The sequence below is a fragment of the Populus trichocarpa genome, chromosome 13, assembly GCF_000002775.5.
Source record: "Populus trichocarpa isolate Nisqually-1 chromosome 13, P.trichocarpa_v4.1, whole genome shotgun sequence".
NCBI lineage: Eukaryota > Viridiplantae > Streptophyta > Magnoliopsida > Malpighiales > Salicaceae > Populus > Populus trichocarpa.
Genome location: NC_037297.2, coordinates 1,104,293 through 1,124,734, shown reverse-complemented (window position 1 = coordinate 1,124,734; position 20,442 = coordinate 1,104,293). Strand labels below are relative to the sequence as shown.

General features: G+C 30.9%; 2 protein-coding genes across 2 annotated transcripts; one reads left to right on the top strand and one right to left on the bottom strand.

Moving 5' to 3' along the window:
• Positions 1-4,827: 4,827 nt before the first annotated feature.
• On the top strand, positions 4,828-6,969 carry LOC7491030 (heavy metal-associated isoprenylated plant protein 36). Its single transcript, XM_002319487.4, has 3 exons — positions 4,828-5,122; positions 5,212-5,287; positions 5,655-6,969. Exons 1-3 carry the CDS (start codon positions 5,012-5,014, stop codon positions 6,677-6,679), a joined length of 1,212 nt encoding a protein of 403 aa, XP_002319523.4. The 5' UTR covers positions 4,828-5,011; the 3' UTR covers positions 6,680-6,969.
• A 10,741-nt stretch (positions 6,970-17,710) lies between these two features.
• LOC7481738 (40S ribosomal protein S21-2) lies at positions 17,711-20,231 on the bottom strand. The gene is made up of 4 exons (XM_002318955.4): positions 20,075-20,231; positions 19,885-19,985; positions 19,656-19,788; positions 17,711-17,920 (listed from the first exon to the last, which is right to left on the bottom strand). Exons 2-4 carry the CDS (start codon positions 19,932-19,934, stop codon positions 17,855-17,857), a joined length of 249 nt encoding a protein of 82 aa, XP_002318991.1. The 5' UTR covers positions 19,935-19,985; positions 20,075-20,231; the 3' UTR covers positions 17,711-17,854.
• Between the last annotated feature and the right edge of the window lie 211 nt (positions 20,232-20,442).

Genomic DNA, 20,442 nt, shown 5'->3' with positions numbered 1-20,442 from the left:
TTGGTGGATATTGGCATTTATGGTACATATAAAAAATATATGTAGCAGTTCAAGAATTCAATCTCTTATGATCTAGCACAACCAATCCTAAGCAGTTTTGAAATTAAAAAAAAAAAATCTCAAATCTATTAGGGAAAATTAACTAATCAACTTGAGAAAATCGGAAGACATCCTTGTGTTTTGTCTATCTCTAGAGACTGATATTTGTTTTTATGTTTCAAAATCGTTTTTGAAAAAATTTAAATTTTTTTATATTTTTCTTTATTTCAAATTAATATTTTTTTTGTATTTTTAAATCATTTTGATGCGCTGATATCTAAAATGATTTTTAAAAAATAAAAATATATATTATTTTGATACATTTTTAAAATGAAGAGTACTTTAAAAAACAATCACAATCACACTCCCAAACAGACAGATTTAGTGTTTTTTAAAGTATTTTTTTATTTTAAAATATATTAAAATAATTTTTTCAAAGTTTTTTTATTTTTAATATTAGTATATTAAAATTATTAAAAAATACTAAAAAATACTAAAAACTATTAATTTAATATTTTTTTAAAACCAAACATATTTTTAAAACGTTATCAAACACCAAAACTTTTAGGATTAATCTCTCCACGTAAAATTATTATATGTAGGTTAAATTGAATATCAATTAAGACTCAATCTCTCCACGTGACACGTCGTTAATATTAATCTCTTGATAGTTATAAAATCTAAATTCAAGAAATCAAGAAATGAAATAAATCTCCTTAGCCACCAAACCATCATTTCAAAATGAAAACCCAACTACATATCATTAATGCAATCATTGAAACTTGAGCTACCAAGTTCTTTTTACAAGTATTTGATAGTGTGGTAACGATTACTTTTCAAATAATTTTTTGTACCAAAATATATGTTAATAATGTTTTTTTATTTTTTAAAAATCATTTTTGACATCAGCACATCAAAACAATCCAAAATATACAAACCATATTAAATTTTAACAAAAAAAAATAAATATTTTAAAAACACGGTGCAAACATGGTTTTAATAGCTCAGCCATGAGATGGTGAGCTTTTTTATGTAAAACATAAGGCAATTTGCTTGAGAGTACACGCAAGCAAACAAAAAGGAAATGAAAGAATTGCAGATTTGGGCAAATAACTTCCTTATTGGATATGGTATAAATGAAGAAAACTTGTAAATGCACTTGCCTCTTTTGATGGGCAGATAGAGGTCCTTGGACCAATAAATTGTAGTGTTGGACCCCTCACTTTTCAATAAATAAAAGATGATTTTTATTATTATTATTCTTAATATTAGTGCATTAAAATTATAAAAAAAAACACTAATTTAATACTTTTTCATTTTGACCTCTAACAAAAGGGTGCCTACCTGCCTTTATCCTCAACAATGGTCCCCTGTGAGGTAGGTTCTTCCTGCCTCGCATGGGACCTAGGTAGGCTGAGGATGTAAGAGATTAATGCATTATTTCCTTCGTACTGGGTGCTTGACTAATCGAGAGACTATATAACGAAGAGGGATAATTCATATTTTGACAAATCATATTGTTTTTGAACTTGCCTAGAACAAGCAGAACCACGGTCCCATCCATGGCTGCCTTTGCTATTGCATTTTGACCTTGAGCTTGGAAAATGATGTCAAGAAATTCTTATTGGTGAGGGGAATATATTGTTTGCTTTTCCTGTACAGTTTCAATCCAATAAACGAAGTAGAAGTTTCGTCTTCGTTAGAGCACTCCCTTGTATTGTAGTTTTAGATCTGAATTTAAGATGGAAAAGGTCATAACAAAAGAAACTGTTTTCTAATGTATCAATATTTTTATTAAATATGATCTCTCTTAGTTATATTGATATAAAATTTGGTAATTTAAATTTTAACTCGAATGAAATTTATAATTTTGAGCGAGGTTACAATGAATTTACTATATTGCTATTAAAAAAAAGGGTTTGAGCTAATGGTTAAGGGTAGGGTTATCTTAGTTCTATTTTGGCATTTTTAAAATGAGCGAGGTTACGATGGGTGTTTGCCTTTTAAATTATACAGTAAATTTTATAAATACATTTAAAATTAATATGTTGTTGGATGTTATTGAGGTGTAGATTTGTATTTTTAATTATAAAATGTATAATAAAATAATTAATTTGCCTTTATATACAAAAATATTTTAACTTCATACGATCGGTGCTTTCATCTTATCCTTTTTATTTGCAGAATCAAGTTACATCCTTGCCTCTGAGTTTTAATTTTTTATGCCTTGGACTTGAGAATATTTTTATTATTTCACTATTGGTTTTTTTTCTTGTTATGGGATAAAGTAATGGTTAATTTTTTTTTAATAAATTAAATGTATTTTTTTAAAAAATAGCTAAATAGTGCCCAGCTGCCATTTTTGAACAACACGTGCGGTTAATTCCAGCAACAAAAAAATCATTCTAAGGTGTTTTTAGATTCTCTTACTGTCTTATCCATATAACCACGCCATGTGTAGGGAAAAAAAAAGAGCATTGGTTTTGATCTGGTAGCCATTTTTTTTTTTTTTTTTTCTTTCTTTCCTCGATCTCCCTTGATTTTTACATCTTGCCCTGTAATTTTTCAAATAATCCATTTAGCTTCTCTTTATTTTTTATTCAGTCTCTGATCTTTTGATTTATATTTATTTTATTTCAAATAACTTATGAAAATTAAATTTTGTTTTAATCTTATCTTCATTTGACTTTTTATTTCTCTTTGTCACTGATCTCTAGGTGATAATTATTTTATTTTATATAACTTATAAAAATAAAAATTTGTTTTAATTTCATTCTCATTTGATTTTTTTTTTAATCTTGTCATGCCCCTATTCTTTTAATTTATATTTATGTCATATGAGATATTCTTTGTAATTTAGTTTTTTTAACGAATTCATCGTCGATCATTTTTTTTCTATCAATTTTTATCATTATTTTTTTATTTGTTTGTTTTTTTTAGCTTTGCCAAATTTTTTAATTTGATATTTTTTTTATACTCAATTTCATCCTTTAATATTTAGTTGATTTTGATTTGAGTTTCTTAGTTAAATCCATTTTGAAATTTCATAGGTTACGGTTTGAAAAATTAGCTCAATTTAAGGACATTCGCTAGGGGTTGCTTTGTTTTTTTTTTTTATCATTACTATAAGCTAATATTTTTCAATTTTATCCTTCAATATTTATTTTATTAAAGATTGGGCTATGTGTCTTTTTTTATATGCTTTCTACATCATTTGTTTTATCCTTTGTTTTTTTATTTGGTTGGGTTATTTAAGATCTTTTTATTTCTTATTCTTTGTTAAATATATTTTCTTAATATATTTTTTTCTTAAATTAAATAGAATTAATTAATTAAATACAGACATATACTCACTTTAATGTGTTTTGTTTAATTTGCTCTTTCAAGGCACTACTTTAACAAATCATGTGACTTCTTTCAATGTCGTCCTAAATCATTTTATAATGAAATTTGAACCTTTTCAATAAACTCTTTTCATAAGTGATGTCTATCGTGATTATCAGTCTTTATTGATTTTTACTTTCTTTTATATATATGTATATAAATTGATAACTTATTTTTTTAGTTAATTATTATAGATTTTTTTTACTATTATGATTTTCGATTTAAATGAAATTATTAAATCATTTATTAGATATAGTGAATTTAATGATACGATTACAGGGTTATTGTTCCCTGACTGTTCTTTTTTTATCTTAAAAAAGTTATATCAACCTGAGATGTACCGCGGTTCCGGTCAAGATGACACCTGTCACATGTGTTCTGGCACGTGGCATTATTAGCAGACCCATGTGGTTAGTGGGGCCAGCACAATTATTCCAAACAAACTATTAACCCTCTCCTCTGTGTTTCATGTATCATAACCTAATAATTCAGGTATAAAAGACTTTCAATTTCAATAATGAAAAATCACATAAAAACAAACTTATGAGAAGAAAACAATTACATCTGAAAAAATTGATATGTCATATGAACAGAAAATAAGGTGATTTTTGAGTCCTTTTTTTTCAATTTTATTTTATAAATTATTCTAGTTTACTTTTTTATTATTTTAATTTTTTAAAAAAGTTATTTTAAATTTATTCTTTTAAAGTCAAATCAAGTTTTTTTACCAGTTACCCATGTTGTTTTGGGATGACCAAGTAAACTAGATAAAGTCGAAGCAATTTTCACATGGTTTGATTCAAAATCTGGAGTAGACAAGAAGTCAAGTTGAGAAGTTTTAAAATTGACTCAATAAAATAAGTTTAATAATAATATTAAATGTTTTTTTCTAGACTAAATATTTTTTATATTCAATTTTTTTTAATCAAGCCAGCATCTAAAACTACTAGTCTATTATAAAACTAATCATATTGCAAAATATTAAATAAACATTTTCTTTAATTTTTTTTCTGAAAGAAATTCTAGAAAGAAAGCAAGAACTAACAAACCTATCAAATATTAAAATACATAAATTTATTTTAACATCTATTCCTTCTTCACAGAGTAAAGTTGTTTAATTTCGACCTTTATTATATAAATCAAGATTTGCACTTTAATCTTAATTAGCTAGAGAGCATTAAGCAAAAGTATCAAATGTCTTTGTGAGCACATTAAGTCCATTGATTTGATGTTAATAGCTAGCTGAGAACCAATCTTTGTGATCTCTTTTATAAAGTTTTTTTTGTTTATAATAACAAAGTATTTTTCCCTAATTATATTTAACTTATTTGCCATCCTTTACAACAAAAAAGCTACTCTAAAATTTATGTATCACCAATATTCATATCCTAGCAGCCAGCAGGTTCCCTATTTTTTCCATCTCATCAAGCACCAACTTTTTGGGCCTACATTTTTTCTTTCTTTTCCTTTTCCTCACCCTTGAAGTTCCTGCAACTTTCATTGTTCTTAAGAGTTTCCACCCATCCTCAAATTCCTTCCCTCGCTCTCTCTCTCCCTCTATACAGAACATACACTCAAAATTATCCTAATGGCAACAGAACCAAAGACAGACGCCAAAACAGAAGCTAAACAAGAGGCCAAAACAGAGGCTAAAGAAGTGGTAGTAGAAGGAAACACAGAACCATCTCTCAAGTACAAGGTAACTAGATTAAGCCAAAAAAAACTCGTCTTTCTAGGATAAAAATGCCATCTTTCCATGTTCTTAGCCTCATTTTCTTTGTTTTTCAGACGTGGGTGTTGAAAGTCTCGGTTCATTGTGAAGGGTGCAAGAGGAAAGTCAAGAAGATCCTGGATAGCATAGATGGTATGTAAATTAGCGTGAACCCACTAAAACATAGCATTAAATTCTTGATTATTTCTGTTATTTTCTGTTACATTCTTGCAATGTTTTTAAGATTCCCTCATATTTCTTATCTGGGTCTTTTTCATTTTCTTTCAATTTCAAACTCTCGGTAAAGTTATTAATTTCTTTCCAATATTTAGCTACAAAAGTTTCTTACTTTGTCTCTCAATTTTCCCCATCTTGGTTTTTATTCATTTTCACTCGTTTCTTTGCCATTTCTTTTAATTCCCATCTAATATTAAACCTTTAATTTCATAATTTATTGTTAATACTTCTAGTTATCTATTTGCTTCATTAAAGTTTCTAATTTTGTCCATTATATTTGCAGGTGTGTTCACCACAGATGTTGATCTAAGACTACAGAAGGCCACAGTAGTAGGGGATGTTGATGCAGATACTTTAATCAAGAGACTGATAAAAAAGACCGGGAAACATGCAGAGCTGTGGCCTGAAAAAGCTGATAATAATCAGAAAGCAGCAATGAAGAAAGGCAAAGCAAAAAACAAAGACAAGGAAAAAGAGAAAGAGAAAGAAAGAGACAGCAATGAAGAAGGTGGTGATGGAGAAAATAAGAAAGAAGTTAAAGTCAAGGCCGAAGTAGTAAAAATGCAAGACCCTTCTCCTAAAAACAGTGAAAATGGCGGCCCTAGTAAAAATAGTGAAGGTGGCGGTCATGTGGTTATTGGCAACGCAAGTGAAGGTGGTGCTGTTCAAGTCAAGGAAGTAAAGGTTAATGAGGTTAATGCTAAGCAACCTGCCACCTCACCGTCCGGTGTCCGGTCACCGGTGGCTGACAAGAAAGTTGGTGGTGAAAGTGAGGTTGTAGCTGAGAAAATTGGTGGTGGGGGCAGTGTAGATGGTAGCAGTGGTGCTAAAAAGAAGAAGAAGAAGGCACATAAAGAGAATAACAGCAATAATAACAATGGTGATGAGGGTGAACATTCTGGTCACGCACCAGCAGGTACTGGATCACCAGGTCAAGGGCATGTTCAAGTCCAGATCCCACCCCCAGCAAATCACATCCCTCCACGTCACGATCATGTGTATGACTACCCAGCAACTTACTATGCACCCCCAGTGTATGCTGTGAGTAGCAATGTTGCATACCCTAGTACAAGTTATGGTGCCTCATACCATGCCCCACAGTATTCCTATGCGTATATGCATCCCGGCACCCATCCGGGTACAATTAGTGTACCTCCGCCACCTGATTTCCATCCGTACTACTCATCACAGACGTCTGATTCATTTGAACCTCCGCCACCCGATTTCCATCCGTACTACTCATCACAGACGTCTGATTCGTTTGAGTTTCTTAGCGACGAAAACCCTAACGCGTGCTCAATCATGTGATAATGGCTTGACAAGAAGTGGCAATTAGCACATTGAAGTATCGAAGCCTTATACTACTTGTATAAGTCTACGGGGGGAAAGGGTTATTTTTGTAATGTATGTAGATATATGAAAGGTAAAGTTCTTGTAGCTTTAAAATTAGGGGATAATAAGAGGGGGATTAGGGTTTGGCGTTTTTCTCTTTGGTGACGGGTGTTGCTGTTTTTAGCTTTATTTTGTACTTTTTACTGTTTCTAAGTTTTTTTTTTTTTTTTATCATTTATATATATAGCAGCCTTGATGTTATTGCAGGCCCTCGTATCTTTTTTATTTCTCTAATGTAGAAAGTAGATTAGCCATTTTGGCTTATTAGAATGTGATTACAGTGACTTATGGGCAATTAGTGTTTAATTAGCTTTCAAAAGCACTATAAGCACCCAAGCATGTGGCAAAGAATTGGAGGCTGAAGATCTTGAGAGGAACTTTTTAGTGCATGGATTAACCTAAATTGACACTTGCTAATTAAGCATCTGGTTTTATAAATTTTTTTGTTAATGCAGTTTTTTTTTCGCCCTGCCCACTAAGTTTCCATAATGGGTTGTGATTTTTCTTATGGTGCGTCTGCTTAGTTGTACGTAGGACCCGTGTAACCTTTCCAACACTCCTTGTGTGTAAAGTGATTTTTGTTTGTGAATTAGGGACAAAGGTTCCCAAGAATTTTGAATTTTTTATTTAAAATATTTTTTTTGTTTTTATATTGTTTTGATGTTAAAAATAATTTTTAAAAAATAAAAATATATATTTTTAAACAAAAAGCACTTTAAACTATCATCAGTGTCAGAATCTCAAATAACCTCATAGGTTGAGAACTGTAAATAATTAATTACATTCTATGAACAAAAAAAAGCACTTCTTTCTTTTAACACATACACAAAAAAAATTCTTGGATATGGCACTAATTTGCAATGTAACAGTGCCCCTTGAAGGAATGTTATCAAACCATCAGCTCAAAAATAAACTCAGTTATTCATCAATTCAATCTTTAATTTTATAATGAAGTTTAAAATTAAATAAAATAAAAATTAATATAATTAATTTGGTATGTCAAATCACGACCTAATAACGCCTAGTTTGATTTTTAAATTATTCTTTTCAAAATCACAATATTTTTGTTAAATAATCTTCGAACAATACTGTTTTGGATTTTCCAGATTATGAATGCGTTTGGGAACGCGGTGCAAACCGCGTTCCCAAAAAATTTAAAAATTTTATTTTTATTTGCTAAAATTTAATATGGTTTGTATGTTTTGGATCGTTTTGATATGCTGATATCAAAAATATTTTTTTAAAAAAAAAAAAAATCATTAATGTGCATTTTAGCACAAAAAATTATTTAAAAAGCAACCGTTATCACACTACCAATCACTCTCTTATATTAACTTACTGTTAAAAGAAGGAATAAGCTAGCTAGGGTTCGGGTCTTGATCCTCCTAGCAAAAATCTAATCCTATAACTTATAGGTAACTGTTAAATTAAAACCTATCACTTGGGTATATGTGTGGGCGCCCTTGAAACAGGGTACTGGGAGCAGAATTTTTTTATATTTTATTTTAAAAGTGTTTTTTAAAAAATAAAATAAATTTATTTATTTTAAATTTAACCTTTTCTGTGTTTCCATCTAATTTTAACATGCTAATCTCAAAAATAAAATAAAAATTTAATATATTTTTAAATTTATATTTTAAAAATTAATTACTACCGAAATCCTAATCAATCTCGGACATTCGGAAAGTTTCTCTTTCTTTCATGAAAATAACCTTTGAAGTTTGTGTTTGTCTGTCTCTCTTTTTTTCTTTTACTTCTTTATGTGTTTTCATTTCCATGATGGCGAGGGCTAATGCAAGACTGCTTTCCAAGTAAAAGCAAGTTTATTTCCTTTTTTTTATATATATAAAAGAAAAGGTAAAGGTGTACCCTTCCTTGTAAATGCCCCTTCTTTTCTTTTCTGCCCTTCTCTCTGGGCTTGGAGAGCAAGGAACTTGTAAGGGAAGGAAATCACGTGTCGTTTTCATGTTGTGGTCAGAATCACAATGCTTCTTTATTAATTTCTACTTTGACTTAATTAATTCGACTCTTTTGGACCAATATACCCTTTTGTTTTCTAGCAGTGACTCTTTGCCACCTCCATTTGTATCATTCTGTTAATGACAAATTCCAACTAATTATTTCATTTCATGCACTAATTTAGTGGATTAAAGTGATTTTAAAAATACATTTTAATAATATTTTTTTATAATTGTTTTTTTTGTTTTTGATGCTGACATATTTTAATCATAAAAAAGCACATAAAAACATATTAATTTGATGTTTTTTAAATTAAAAAACAATTTAAAAATATTATCACTAGATGGTCATTTGGCACTCCGAAGCTTGATATCTAAGGAGAATCTCATTGCTTTATTCTTGTTCTTGGTTGAGGTGTTTATTTAGAGCGTGTTTGGCAGTGTGGTTGCGGGTGCTTTTCAAATAACTTTTCGTGCCAAAATGCATGCCAATGGTGTTTTTTCATTTTTTAAAAATTATTTTTGACATCAACACATCAAAACGATCCAAAACGTACAAACCATATTAAATTTTAGCAAAAAAAAAAAATTTAATTTTTTGGGAACGCGGGTTGAACCGCGTTTCCTTAGCAAATTGAAGTTTTTTTTTAGGCCAATCATGAGCAGAAAATAAATAGTGCTACGTGATTATATAAAAGTTTTCTTCCATTTTTGCAACTAACACCAAAGTTTTGGAAGATAGACAGAGATCGACTGCATAATCGGGATCTCTAGGCTCCCCTGAGTCTTGTGATGCATTTTTCCGTGCACATGCCATTCTATACAAAACTTCGAAATTCGGTTCAGTTTTCAGTAGAGAATTAAATAAGGTAGTGAGGATGGTCAACCCTAGGGAGAGATTTAAGATTTAAACCTGCATTTACATCGTGCAAATATTATTCTTGTCTGAAAAACAAAGAGAGGAAACTTGGATCCATCGTATCATAGTTATTAAGTCGAAGTAGTAATATGCTGATTCAAGACCTGGTCTAGTTTAAGTTTTAAATAAATCAAATGAGTTGATTTAGCTGATTTAATAAATAGACCCATAATTTAATCAACTCAATTAAAACTTGAATTGATTTTTTTATTTGAAAATATTAAAATAATATCGTTTGAATTTGTAAAAATATCATAAAACAATATAGTTAAAAAAAAACACAATAAAACAATATAGTTCTTGCCCGATCCATATCTTGGACCGGCGAGAGAAGCGAACAAAATAATATTTGACAGGAAAAAAAAGAGGATAAGATCTTTATGGAGCAGTGATATGAAAGGAAATGATTCATTGAGAGAAGCGCATTCAGTCAATCAAACACGGCATCTGCATATTCCTGACATCATTTACGAAGCAATTTCCATGAATTAGGAACCTGATTCCTTCAGTCCAATCCATCTTCCTTCCCAAGATAACCAGTTGTCTTTGAAACTGTAGTAGTTTTATAAGCTCAAACAAGGCTCACAGAAATATATCACCCCCCCGGCTTTGTTGTGAGCGGGGCTAGTTTTTTTATAACATAAAAAAAAAAAAACAATGATTGGGTGTTGGTAGCATATTTTAAACAAGAAGAAAACATTATGTTAATTTAATTATTCTATAGAAAAAACAACAATAATAAATGAATTGAAATTTTTTAAAAAAATAATAGGAAGGAAAAGAACACCTATCAAAAAAATAATAATAAAGTTGAATCCCAAGTTAACCTATTGCTAAATGATGAAATTAAAATAAAAAATAAAAAACAACAAATAATATGTCTTGAGTTAACCTGAGTTATCGTGTAAATTTGCAATCCAAGTCATGAGATCGGGCTAACTTTATAAATAACAATTTGAAAAAAATAACGATGATCAATCCCCAACAATTCAAATATAAAAGACTTAAAATACAATCAACAAAAAATACCCAAAAATAAAACACCTCCAAATCTAGGTAAGGTCGTCAAACCTTGTGAATCGGATTATATGAACGGAATAACCAAATAGAAAGTAAAACATAAAAAATAATGAAACTTAATTTTTAAATGAGCTTAATTTTGAAAGACGAAATTGAAAAAAATATATATGTAAAAAGAAAACGACCCCAAAAAAATACATGGGTTAACCGGGTAAACCTGTTACCAAGATCATGAGATCAAGATAGCCTAATTGAAATGAAACTGAAAAAAATCATAAAGCTTATTTTTTTAAAATAGACCATGTTGAATAAGTGATGAAATTATAAAAAAAATAAATGTAAAAAAAAAACTTCTTAAAAGAGGCATCACCTCACATAAAAAGAGACGTCGTGGCAGGTAGCTACCGAATTATGCCGTACACGCAGTTAAAAAAACACGAACGCTTTCACCCATTATGGCATGTGTTGTGTTAGTTATTTTTTTGTATTATATTTTATATTTATCAAATACTAGATTTCCCCTCGACATTTAACAAAAAAAAAAAAAAAAGGTTTATATATGTATAAAAGAAAATGTAAATTTGTAGTCGTGTACATGCCACTTCTTTTCTTTTGTACCTCTCTGCCCCTCTCTCTGAACCGGGCCAGGAAGGTGCTTATAAAAGAAGGAAATCACATAATGCTTCTTAATTAACTTCTACTTTGACTTAATTAGACTGTCTTGGACCAATATACCATTTCTTCTCCGATAGTGACACTTCGCCAACTCCATTTGAACCTTTCTGTTAATGACAAATTTCCCAATTAATTATTTCATTTCATTAACTAACTAATGGATTATGGGTGCCTTACATGGTACCAAGTAGATTAGGAATTAACGTCTGGTAGGCCCTACTGATTAGCACTATAATTCTCTCGAGGGTATCGTTTTCATTCTTAAATCCTGAAAACGACGTGTAAACCTCGACTTTATGAACAGTTCGAGTGTCTCTACTAGTATGATAGCTTTTTGTTTTTGGATATGTTTTAAAATTATATTTTATTAATAAAACATATTTTTTTATAATTTTAATATATTTAATATGTTTTTATGTGATAAATATTTTTTAAAAATATCATACATCACAATTATACCAATAATACACACACATAAGATTTGACCATCTAGTAGGTGGTTCAGAGGTAAAAGTTTAGGACTAGAAGGTTTGCTTCTCTTGTAATCTCAGGTTCAAGTCTTGTAGTTACTAATACGATGGCTACTGGAGATTTACATGGTCGTTAATTTCATGGTCTATAGGATTAGTCGAATTACGCGTAAGCTGATACGGACATCCAAATTAATAAAAAAAAATTAATCATAATTTTGAAGAAAAAAAACCTCAAAATCCACCGATACTTCCTTTACTAGTCTTTTTCAATGTCTAGAAAGCTCTCGTGGCATTTTTTTATTTTTTTTTTCTATTTCCCGCTAGACGGTCACTTGACAATCGGAGCTCGATATCAAAGGAGAATCTTACTGTTTTATTCTTATTCTTTATGGAGGTGTCCTTTCTAACAAAGTAATGATTTTTAAAGGGCAATAATCATGGGCAGTAGATAAACAGCACTGCTGCATGATTATGAGAGTTTTCTCTCATCTCTGCAACTAAAACCAATGTTTTGGAAGATAGACAGAGCTGTATAATTGGGGTCTCCAGGGTCCCCTCAGCTTTGCTGATGCCTTTTTCTTTGCACATGCCATTCTATTAAACGAGCTGCAAAACCCTAGAGATAAATTTAAGATTTAAACCAGTATTGCCATCCTATAAATCTAATTCTTGACTGCAAAATAAATAAAGGAGGAAACTTGCTAGGGCAGTCGAGCAATGATTCGTCGATCCAGGACATGGTATAGGTTAGGTTTCAAAATAAACTGTGAAAAAGTTGATTTAATTGATGTAACATATCGATTTATAGTACCTTTCATTTGGTAGGGATGGAAAGATTCATTGGGCAATTAGTACCTTTCATTTGAATTCAGTCAATCAAACATGGCATCTGCGTATTCCTGTCATCAGTTACCAAGAAATTTCCAATTATCAGGAACCCGATTCCTTCAGCCCAGTCCATCTGCCTTCTTTTTATGCAGAAAAAAAAGTTGATTTGGAAACAAACACAAGCAGATTAATTTAAAAAACATATATGTTAATTTAATTTTTTTAATTTGTTTGTAACTTAACCTCCTGTCAATTTCATGTTACTTTTTTTTTTAATTTCTCAAACAATAGAACAAATAAAAGAGAATTAGGTAAAATAGAAAAGTTTTACTGCAAAAAAAAAAGTACTTGAAAAAAGAATTATTAGATTGATAATGATCAACATTAGTCTGTGGACTATTTAATTATTTATTATACCACATTAGCAATGATTATGGATGGTGGTGCTACGATGAAGCATGATGTCTAGCCATGTTCAATGGAGCATGGATTTACAATTGCATTACCAGCCCCCTGATTTGTTATATTTATTATATTTTTCAAAGTGTATTTTATTTAGAAATATATTAAAATAATTATTATTTTATTTTTAAAAATTATTTTTTGATATAAGAAAATATTAAAAAATTAAAAACAAAAAAATAAAAACAAACGGGATAAATGGTTGAATGTTGGATAAGCATATACCAGAGACAGAATTGCTGCACTAAAGTCCAGGCAAAAAAAACAATTGGAAGTCCCAATAACAAGGAAGCAGGCCCACTTGAGCTAGATGTTTTGAGCCACTTGCCCGATTTAAAAATTGTGGGTTGACGGTCAGTATTGGCTCTAGTTATCGTCCAGAAAGGTGTGCAGGTTGCTGAACACCTGCCCTCGTCCACGTGTCATCAACCCAGTTGGAGTGGTTCATGTTTACCATTAGTGGCAGAGATATTGTAGACAGCAGCATTTTGTATGGAGTTGGAGGAAATAGGTATCAAATCTTATGAATTTCCATTGATATGTAATAGCGCAATAATAGTCTAAAGTATATTAAAAAAACACTCTCATGCATCCATGTCATAATCAAAGATTAAAATGCACTGATTAAAGTATTATATAATATATATTGCCTATAATTCATGATTTAAAATTTGCAATTATGGCATGTTCGGTGATCAATCGATTGTGTTTTCTAGCAATACTGTTTGAATTAAATTAAGGTATTACATATCAAAATATATCAAATTAATATATTTTTATATTGTGTATTAATCTATCCTAATATAATATCTTCTATATAAATATATTTTTAATTTATTATTTTCTAATAATATTGCATTTTAAAGTAATTTGCTTGTATATATAAATAATGAAGTATTATACTTTTTTAGTTTTTGGATCTTTCCTTTTAAATGTTTTTCAAAACTTTGATAGACAAGAAATATTTGAAAAAAAAAAAGGAAGGAATATCAGAAAAGTTATCAGATGTCATTTTCATTGAGATTTAGGGAAGTCCATCCATTGCCCATTGGTCTCTTTAAAAGTGAAAAAAGAAGACTATAATATTTGACTTCTTATTTCTCAATTATATCATATGTTCCATAAAAATTAAAACCTTGTTCTTACAGTACTGGCACTTATTATTAGGCTGTATTGGTACTCGCCACCTGCCTTGATATGCGGTTATGCATTGCTTGGGCATCTTAGAAATTGCAGTTGAAATTATATTTCAGTGTGTTTTAAACATATTTTTAATTTTAAAAAATATTAATTTGATTTTTAATGTTTTTTAATAGTTTTATTATACTGACATAAAAAATATTTTAATATATTTTTAAATAAAAAATAATTTTAAATAATATTTTACACCATAATATCAAATATACAAAGATCATAAAATAAAATCTAGTTTAATCTACTTCTATGTGTTTTAAATTAAATTAAAAAAATAACTATATATTTATTTAAGAACGTTTTGAATATTGAATTTTTTTTTCCAGTCACCCTTCAATTTAAGCTTTTTTTTTTTATATAGCAAACTCACGTTTCGAGATTCAAAAATTATATGTTATTGTTTTAATGTTTTCATGTTAACTCCCATTTTAAAAATTATAATACATGTTTTCATGTTATTAAATTGGTTTTAAATTTAAAGAAAAGAATGTGAATTTTTTCTCCATAAACACAATAATATAAACATGAATCACTCATTTAAAATGAACTACTTGAAAAAGGATTTAATATTGGTATAACAAAATATATTGATCTCATAATAAAACCAACAAATATTAGTTTTATTTATTTATTTATTCCAGGAGACACGTGTTTCTTTATAAACCAATGAAGCCACGACAAGACAATAAAATCGAGTAATAATCACAAATAAATATTTTTCAAAAAGACAAATTTATTGAAATTAATATCACCTTTTTTTTTGCCAAAATATTATATATATAATGACATCTGACCGTTTTTTCTCTCCTCAATATCCCGCAATGTCTTTCTCTCTCTTCACTTATAACTTCCAGGGGCCGAAACAAAAAGAAATTAAAGTTCTGGACAAGATATGAAATGGTAAAATAATAGGGACCAAACAATAAATAAACTAAAAATTACAGGGAGCACATTTAAGTTTTTCGTTCCCATATCAAATCGGGGTATGTTTTCTTATGTTAAATTTCATCATTATTTTTTTAATTTTTATATTTAATTACAAATAAGTTTTTTTTTTATAAAATTATTTTCAATTCAACACTAAAATATCGTTCGACACTTTATATCAAACAACGTCATCTTGTAAATCTTTGTTCCTTCATATCAAACCAGATTTTAAATAGGAAATAGGTCACTTGATGAAAGCCCTGACATGGTTCAATTTAAAATCCAAGGTAGGGGACATAGTTCTTGGTTTTCTCGACTTCTCCACATGGTCTTTAACTTTAATCTTCCATTTATTTTATTAAATAGACGCAATGCATATTTTATATATATATATATATATATATATATATAATAATAAGAGTTTGAAATTAAGAGATTTGTTTTTCCTGTGATATCAGGTTCGAGCTATGTGGTTGCTAATATGATGACTACTGGAGATTTACATGTTTGTTAATTTTAGGACCCGTAAGATTAGTTGAGGTATGTACAAACTGACCCGAACATCCTTATTAATAAAAAAAAAATCTTGCTGCTATATAAAATACACTGTCAAGGGATACATTTTTTTAATTGCTGAGATTTTGTTTTTGACATGGTTTGTGGCGGAACGCGACCAAACGACTAGTAACCAAGAAGTGAGGAAAGCTTTTGGGCAAAGTTAATATTAATATTAGTATTAATAATAATTATTATTATAAAAATTAATAATAGGAATACACCACAATATTATTATTTTTGAAAAAAAAATCAATATCTCCGTATGTCCCGTTTTCGTTGACCGTTTCTTTCTTATTACTAAAAACACTTGGCGTGGAGACTGACTCTGTTATGGTTGAATCCCTGTTCTGTTTCTTTCAAATTACCATTATCTTAATAAAGAGACTCTTGCTATTTCGGTCGAGCCTGTCAGTGGCTGTTTCCTTTATTGTTTTTTAGTTGTGTTTGTTGTTGTAGTTCAGCATTGTTTTTCAAATTTTTATTTTTTTTGAATTTTTTTATATTAAATATACTAATATTAAAGATAAAAAAATATTATTTTTATCTTTTGAAATGGCTGCACAGAGTGAAAGAAACGGCCGATAAGGTGGGAAGGGAAATGGTGAAAGATGAAATTATGGCAAAGGAGACAATTTTGTGGAAAGTGTCCAGATTTAAAGATTCGACATCACTTTGGCAGGAAAGCAGTGAAGGGCGCACTTTTTATTGCTGAAATCCGGGAAGAGACCGTTGATTTCACGACGGTTTCCTATCAGGCTGCAATGGAGGTGCATTTTGCCAGGATACAGAGATGTGGGATCTACAATGCTGGTTTTGAATGCCTCGGGGGTATATGGAACGGGAGGTGGTGGAAAGATAATTTGTTCAAAGAAGTTGTAATTGCAACTTTATCCCAGAATTCAGATGTCATATGTCAGTAGGATTCGAGGGGAGATTGCAGAACAACTTGGGTTTTCATTCAGTATAGAAATTGAATCAGGGATAGCAAATCAATTGAGCAAGAGGCTGGAGGAAGAGGAAAGGTTGCCGATGATCGGCGGAAGATAATTTATATACAAGCAGTCGGAATTCCCCTTCCTCCCAACCATGGACGCAAAAATATTGCTGACTTCTAGAAACCTCGAGGTTTTAGCAAATGGGATGATCTAAAAAACCTCCATGTTGCTTTCGAACTGTTTAAAAACATGGCAGGAAAAAATTTCTAGAAACACTGACTTTTATATGAACGTTTAAATTGATAGCATGGTAGGTATATTAGCTATATCTTTAAGAGGCCTCGTGTTAGAAAAACCTCTTAGTCTTGTATAGCTAGGAGTAGAGCTTAAAATCTTACCGCAAATTATTTTTTATTTAGAAAAATGTTGTGTTGTGAATTCTAATTACAAATACCATGAGTAATTTCACAAGAAGACACCATAGTTATAAAACTCGGATGAAAACACAGCCAAAAAAGACGTACCAAAAACACCAGTCGTCAACGCAAAACCACATTCCTAAATGTTTCTTGACAGGCATAGCTTGTGGCAAATTTAAGCCTCTCCAAATTCTTGCTGGGCATGAAACAAGAAATTCACGTTTGTTCTATGACTTGTGCTGGCACCACACTTTTCAAACTTGATCACATGGGGTTGTGGAACCACAAAAAGTTAATAAGGTTTTGTCTTTTGAACAAAATATATGGCCCGATGAATTCCTAGTTCTAGCAAACCATTATAAAGTCTTGGAGGCCATCTAGTAATGTGTTGTTAATCCCCTCTGACACTACCGCCTCATTTCGAATAGAAAGACTTAGAAATTGCAGGCAAGTTTAGAGGCACTTCCGACTGCAAATGATCCCAATACTAAACGGGTCTTCAACGTGATGGAACTCACTACAAATTGAGGATTCTAAAACTTTCAAAACTTGAATGGAAAATTATTAAAATCTTGGACATAACGAAATTTCAAAATATAATAGCTAAGTACTAGATTCTTGTTCGGGCAGAGAGCTAAAAGAACATGTTCACGAAAATGAGAGCAGTTGGTCACTTTCTTGCACTAACAATGTTTAAAGGGCAAAAACAAAACTCTAATGCAGTTACTGCTGGCGGAGTTCAGTCTTCTTCTTTTGCCAAAGCCTGTCCACGGCACTGTCAGCATCACCCTGGAAGTATATCAGCATATTCACATGTGAGTAAAAATGTATCAAGGCATGAAGAGAGTAATAAACCCAACGTTATATCTACAAGTGAGGGTATAATCAAGGAACCTGATACTTTTTACGTTAATAAAGTTCAGGGAAAATCTGTACATTGTGAATAAGGAGCTAAACGCATAGACATGAATGAATAGATGCAACCAACATAGCAACATATTCACCAAGTTCCATATGACAAAATAAGCCTTTTCTCTCCAATGAGGATCTCTTCCATTTGAAAGAGATGATGGTTATACTATCCTATTTGAATGATGAAAGATAGGGTTATCTAAATCAGATCCATTTGTAGAATGGGCCATGACTTCTTGAACCAAGTACACAAGCAAAGTTCGCTAACGATAAGATGCTATACAACATAAACTCAAAAGGCTATATAAAATAAAAGGGACCCCAGTCAATCAAATATTCAGTCCCTGTAACTCAAAAGTCTGCATATGAATTTTTTGCTGCATTAAGAACTCCAAATCACAAATATGGTTTGGTTTGTAAGAATATATAAATGTTAGAATGCCCTCAGATCTCATAGCTTCTGAGAATCACATGATTTAAAACTAATGGCATTCACCAAAAGCCTTCATACAACACCACAATATATAAATGCGTGCAAAAGGGTGGAGATGTGGAGAAGGAGGTGGTGGTGGAGGCGGAGGAGGTGGAAGTGGTGGTGAGTGAAGCCTAGTGATGAACAGCACATTAGCAACCATTCAAAAAAGTTTATGTTGTGCATCATCGGGCAAAGCATAGAAAAACAAAACAGAACCCCAATCAGGAAAAGTAGAACCAAAATGTGTTTACTAGCAAAAGCTAAAATATGAAGTCCTTTGTGAGATAAATATATCAAAAGATAAAACTAATTATCCAGAAGGGAGACCAACAAAAGCATTGCATAATACTATCAGCAGAAAACTGATCAAGTTATTAGTGAAGAAGTGAAGAGAGACAATAGTTTTGGTTTTTTAAAATGAAATAAAAGTTAAAAAGCCCTCAGATCTCATAGCTTCTGAAAATCATACATGATTTTTCGCTAATGGGGTTCATCAAAAGCCTTCACACACCACCACAAAGTGTACTTTTGTGTGCATAAAAGGTGTGTGGCGTAGGTGGTGGAGGTGGATGAGGTGGGGAGTGAAGGCTATCAATGAACAGGCCATTTGCAACCATTCAACACAGTTTGTATTGTGCATCAATGGGCAAAACACAGAAAATAAAACAATAAAATCCCAAGAAAAGTAAAATCAAATAATACTTACAAGACAAAAAACCAGACATCCATTATCAAGATGGGTGGATAAATATAATTGTAAGAACAAAAATAAAAACAAATCATCTTGGGAGATTTTGATAATCCAAATGGAGGCACTAGACTATCCAACAAGGGAACTAAAAAGCTATTAGATCCAAAAGAAAAAAGGCCAGAGAGGATACTCTAAGCATGATCATTAACTCTTTCCCAGACTAGAATCTTAACCCAAATAATCCATGTTCTAACGCCACGACAGCCCCATCTACATGGATCCAAACACTACCCATCTCCCTCGATTGGAACCTTTTATCAAGGGATATTAAAAAAAAACGAAAAAAATCAACAGCAGCATCAATAACAGACAATAAATAAGCTACGTTTTAACAAAGAACACCAAAAAAATCACAGCAGATTTCTAATTCGAGGCAAGAAAAATACCTGGGCACGGACGAAGCCACATAGCGCAAAAGTGGTGAACTGGCCAGTGTAATGACCACTGGCATCCAAATGACCAATATTAATCTGAACAGACGCATGGTCCTTAGAGGTGATAAGCCTGTTTGTGGCGGAGCTGCAAAACAACATAACAATAAAAGAAACCTTAACTAAGATTCCTTACCTTAAAAAAACCAACCCAAAAATAGACAGGCAGAGAAAGTTAAGATACCATTTCCTGGGGATGTAAAGATCCATGTTTTGTCCCTCTTCGTTCTGCATCTTGTCTGGTTTTGATTTGCTACCCCAAATACAGTTTAAGCTCTAAATCACCTGATTTTACAAACAACCCTTCTTTAAGAAACTTGTGCACTTCACAGTTATTATCAAAGAAAAGGAGGATAGAGAGAAAGAGGGAGTACCAGGAAGAGGAGAGGCTGCCACTGCTAGGGTAAGCTGAGTAGGAGATGAAGGCTTTCTTTACGGTTTTTTATATGGCTGCAGAACCCTAGTGTTTAGTTGTAAATATATATGGACGGAAATGCCCCTGATGACTTTGCTGTTTAATGCTAAACGTTGCCGTCTGTTTGAAAACTTCGTCTGTGTGTTCTGTGCATCCTTCGCCTCTATATAATTATTTTAGGATATTTTCCTAAATATGCTTTTTTTTTTAATATACACACACATATATAAAAATTCTTTTTAATTTTTTTAGGTGAGAATTTTTTAAAATAAAATTTACATACAATATCAATCATGTATTTGTTAGATATGATTCAAAGTTGTACAA

Excerpts from the sequence above, each read along its gene's own strand:
- LOC7491030 (XM_002319487.4), top strand. The coding sequence starts at position 5,012 with ATGGCAACAGAACCAAAGACAGACGCCAAAACAGAAGCTAAACAAGAG. Across the intron at positions 5,123-5,211 it reads AACCATCTCTCAAGTACAAG|ACGTGGGTGTTGAAAGTCTC; the intron begins GTAACTAGATTA and ends TTTGTTTTTCAG. Across the intron at positions 5,288-5,654 it reads GATCCTGGATAGCATAGATG|GTGTGTTCACCACAGATGTT; the intron begins GTATGTAAATTA and ends TTATATTTGCAG.
- LOC7481738 (XM_002318955.4), bottom strand. The coding sequence starts at position 19,934 with ATGCAGAACGAAGAGGGACAAAACATGGATCTTTACATCCCCAGGAAA. Across the intron at positions 19,789-19,884 it reads CTTTACATCCCCAGGAAATG|CTCCGCCACAAACAGGCTTA; the intron begins GTATCTTAACTT and ends GTTGTTTTGCAG. Across the intron at positions 17,921-19,655 it reads GTGGCTTCGTCCGTGCCCAG|GGTGATGCTGACAGTGCCGT; the intron begins GTATTTTTCTTG and ends ATATACTTCCAG.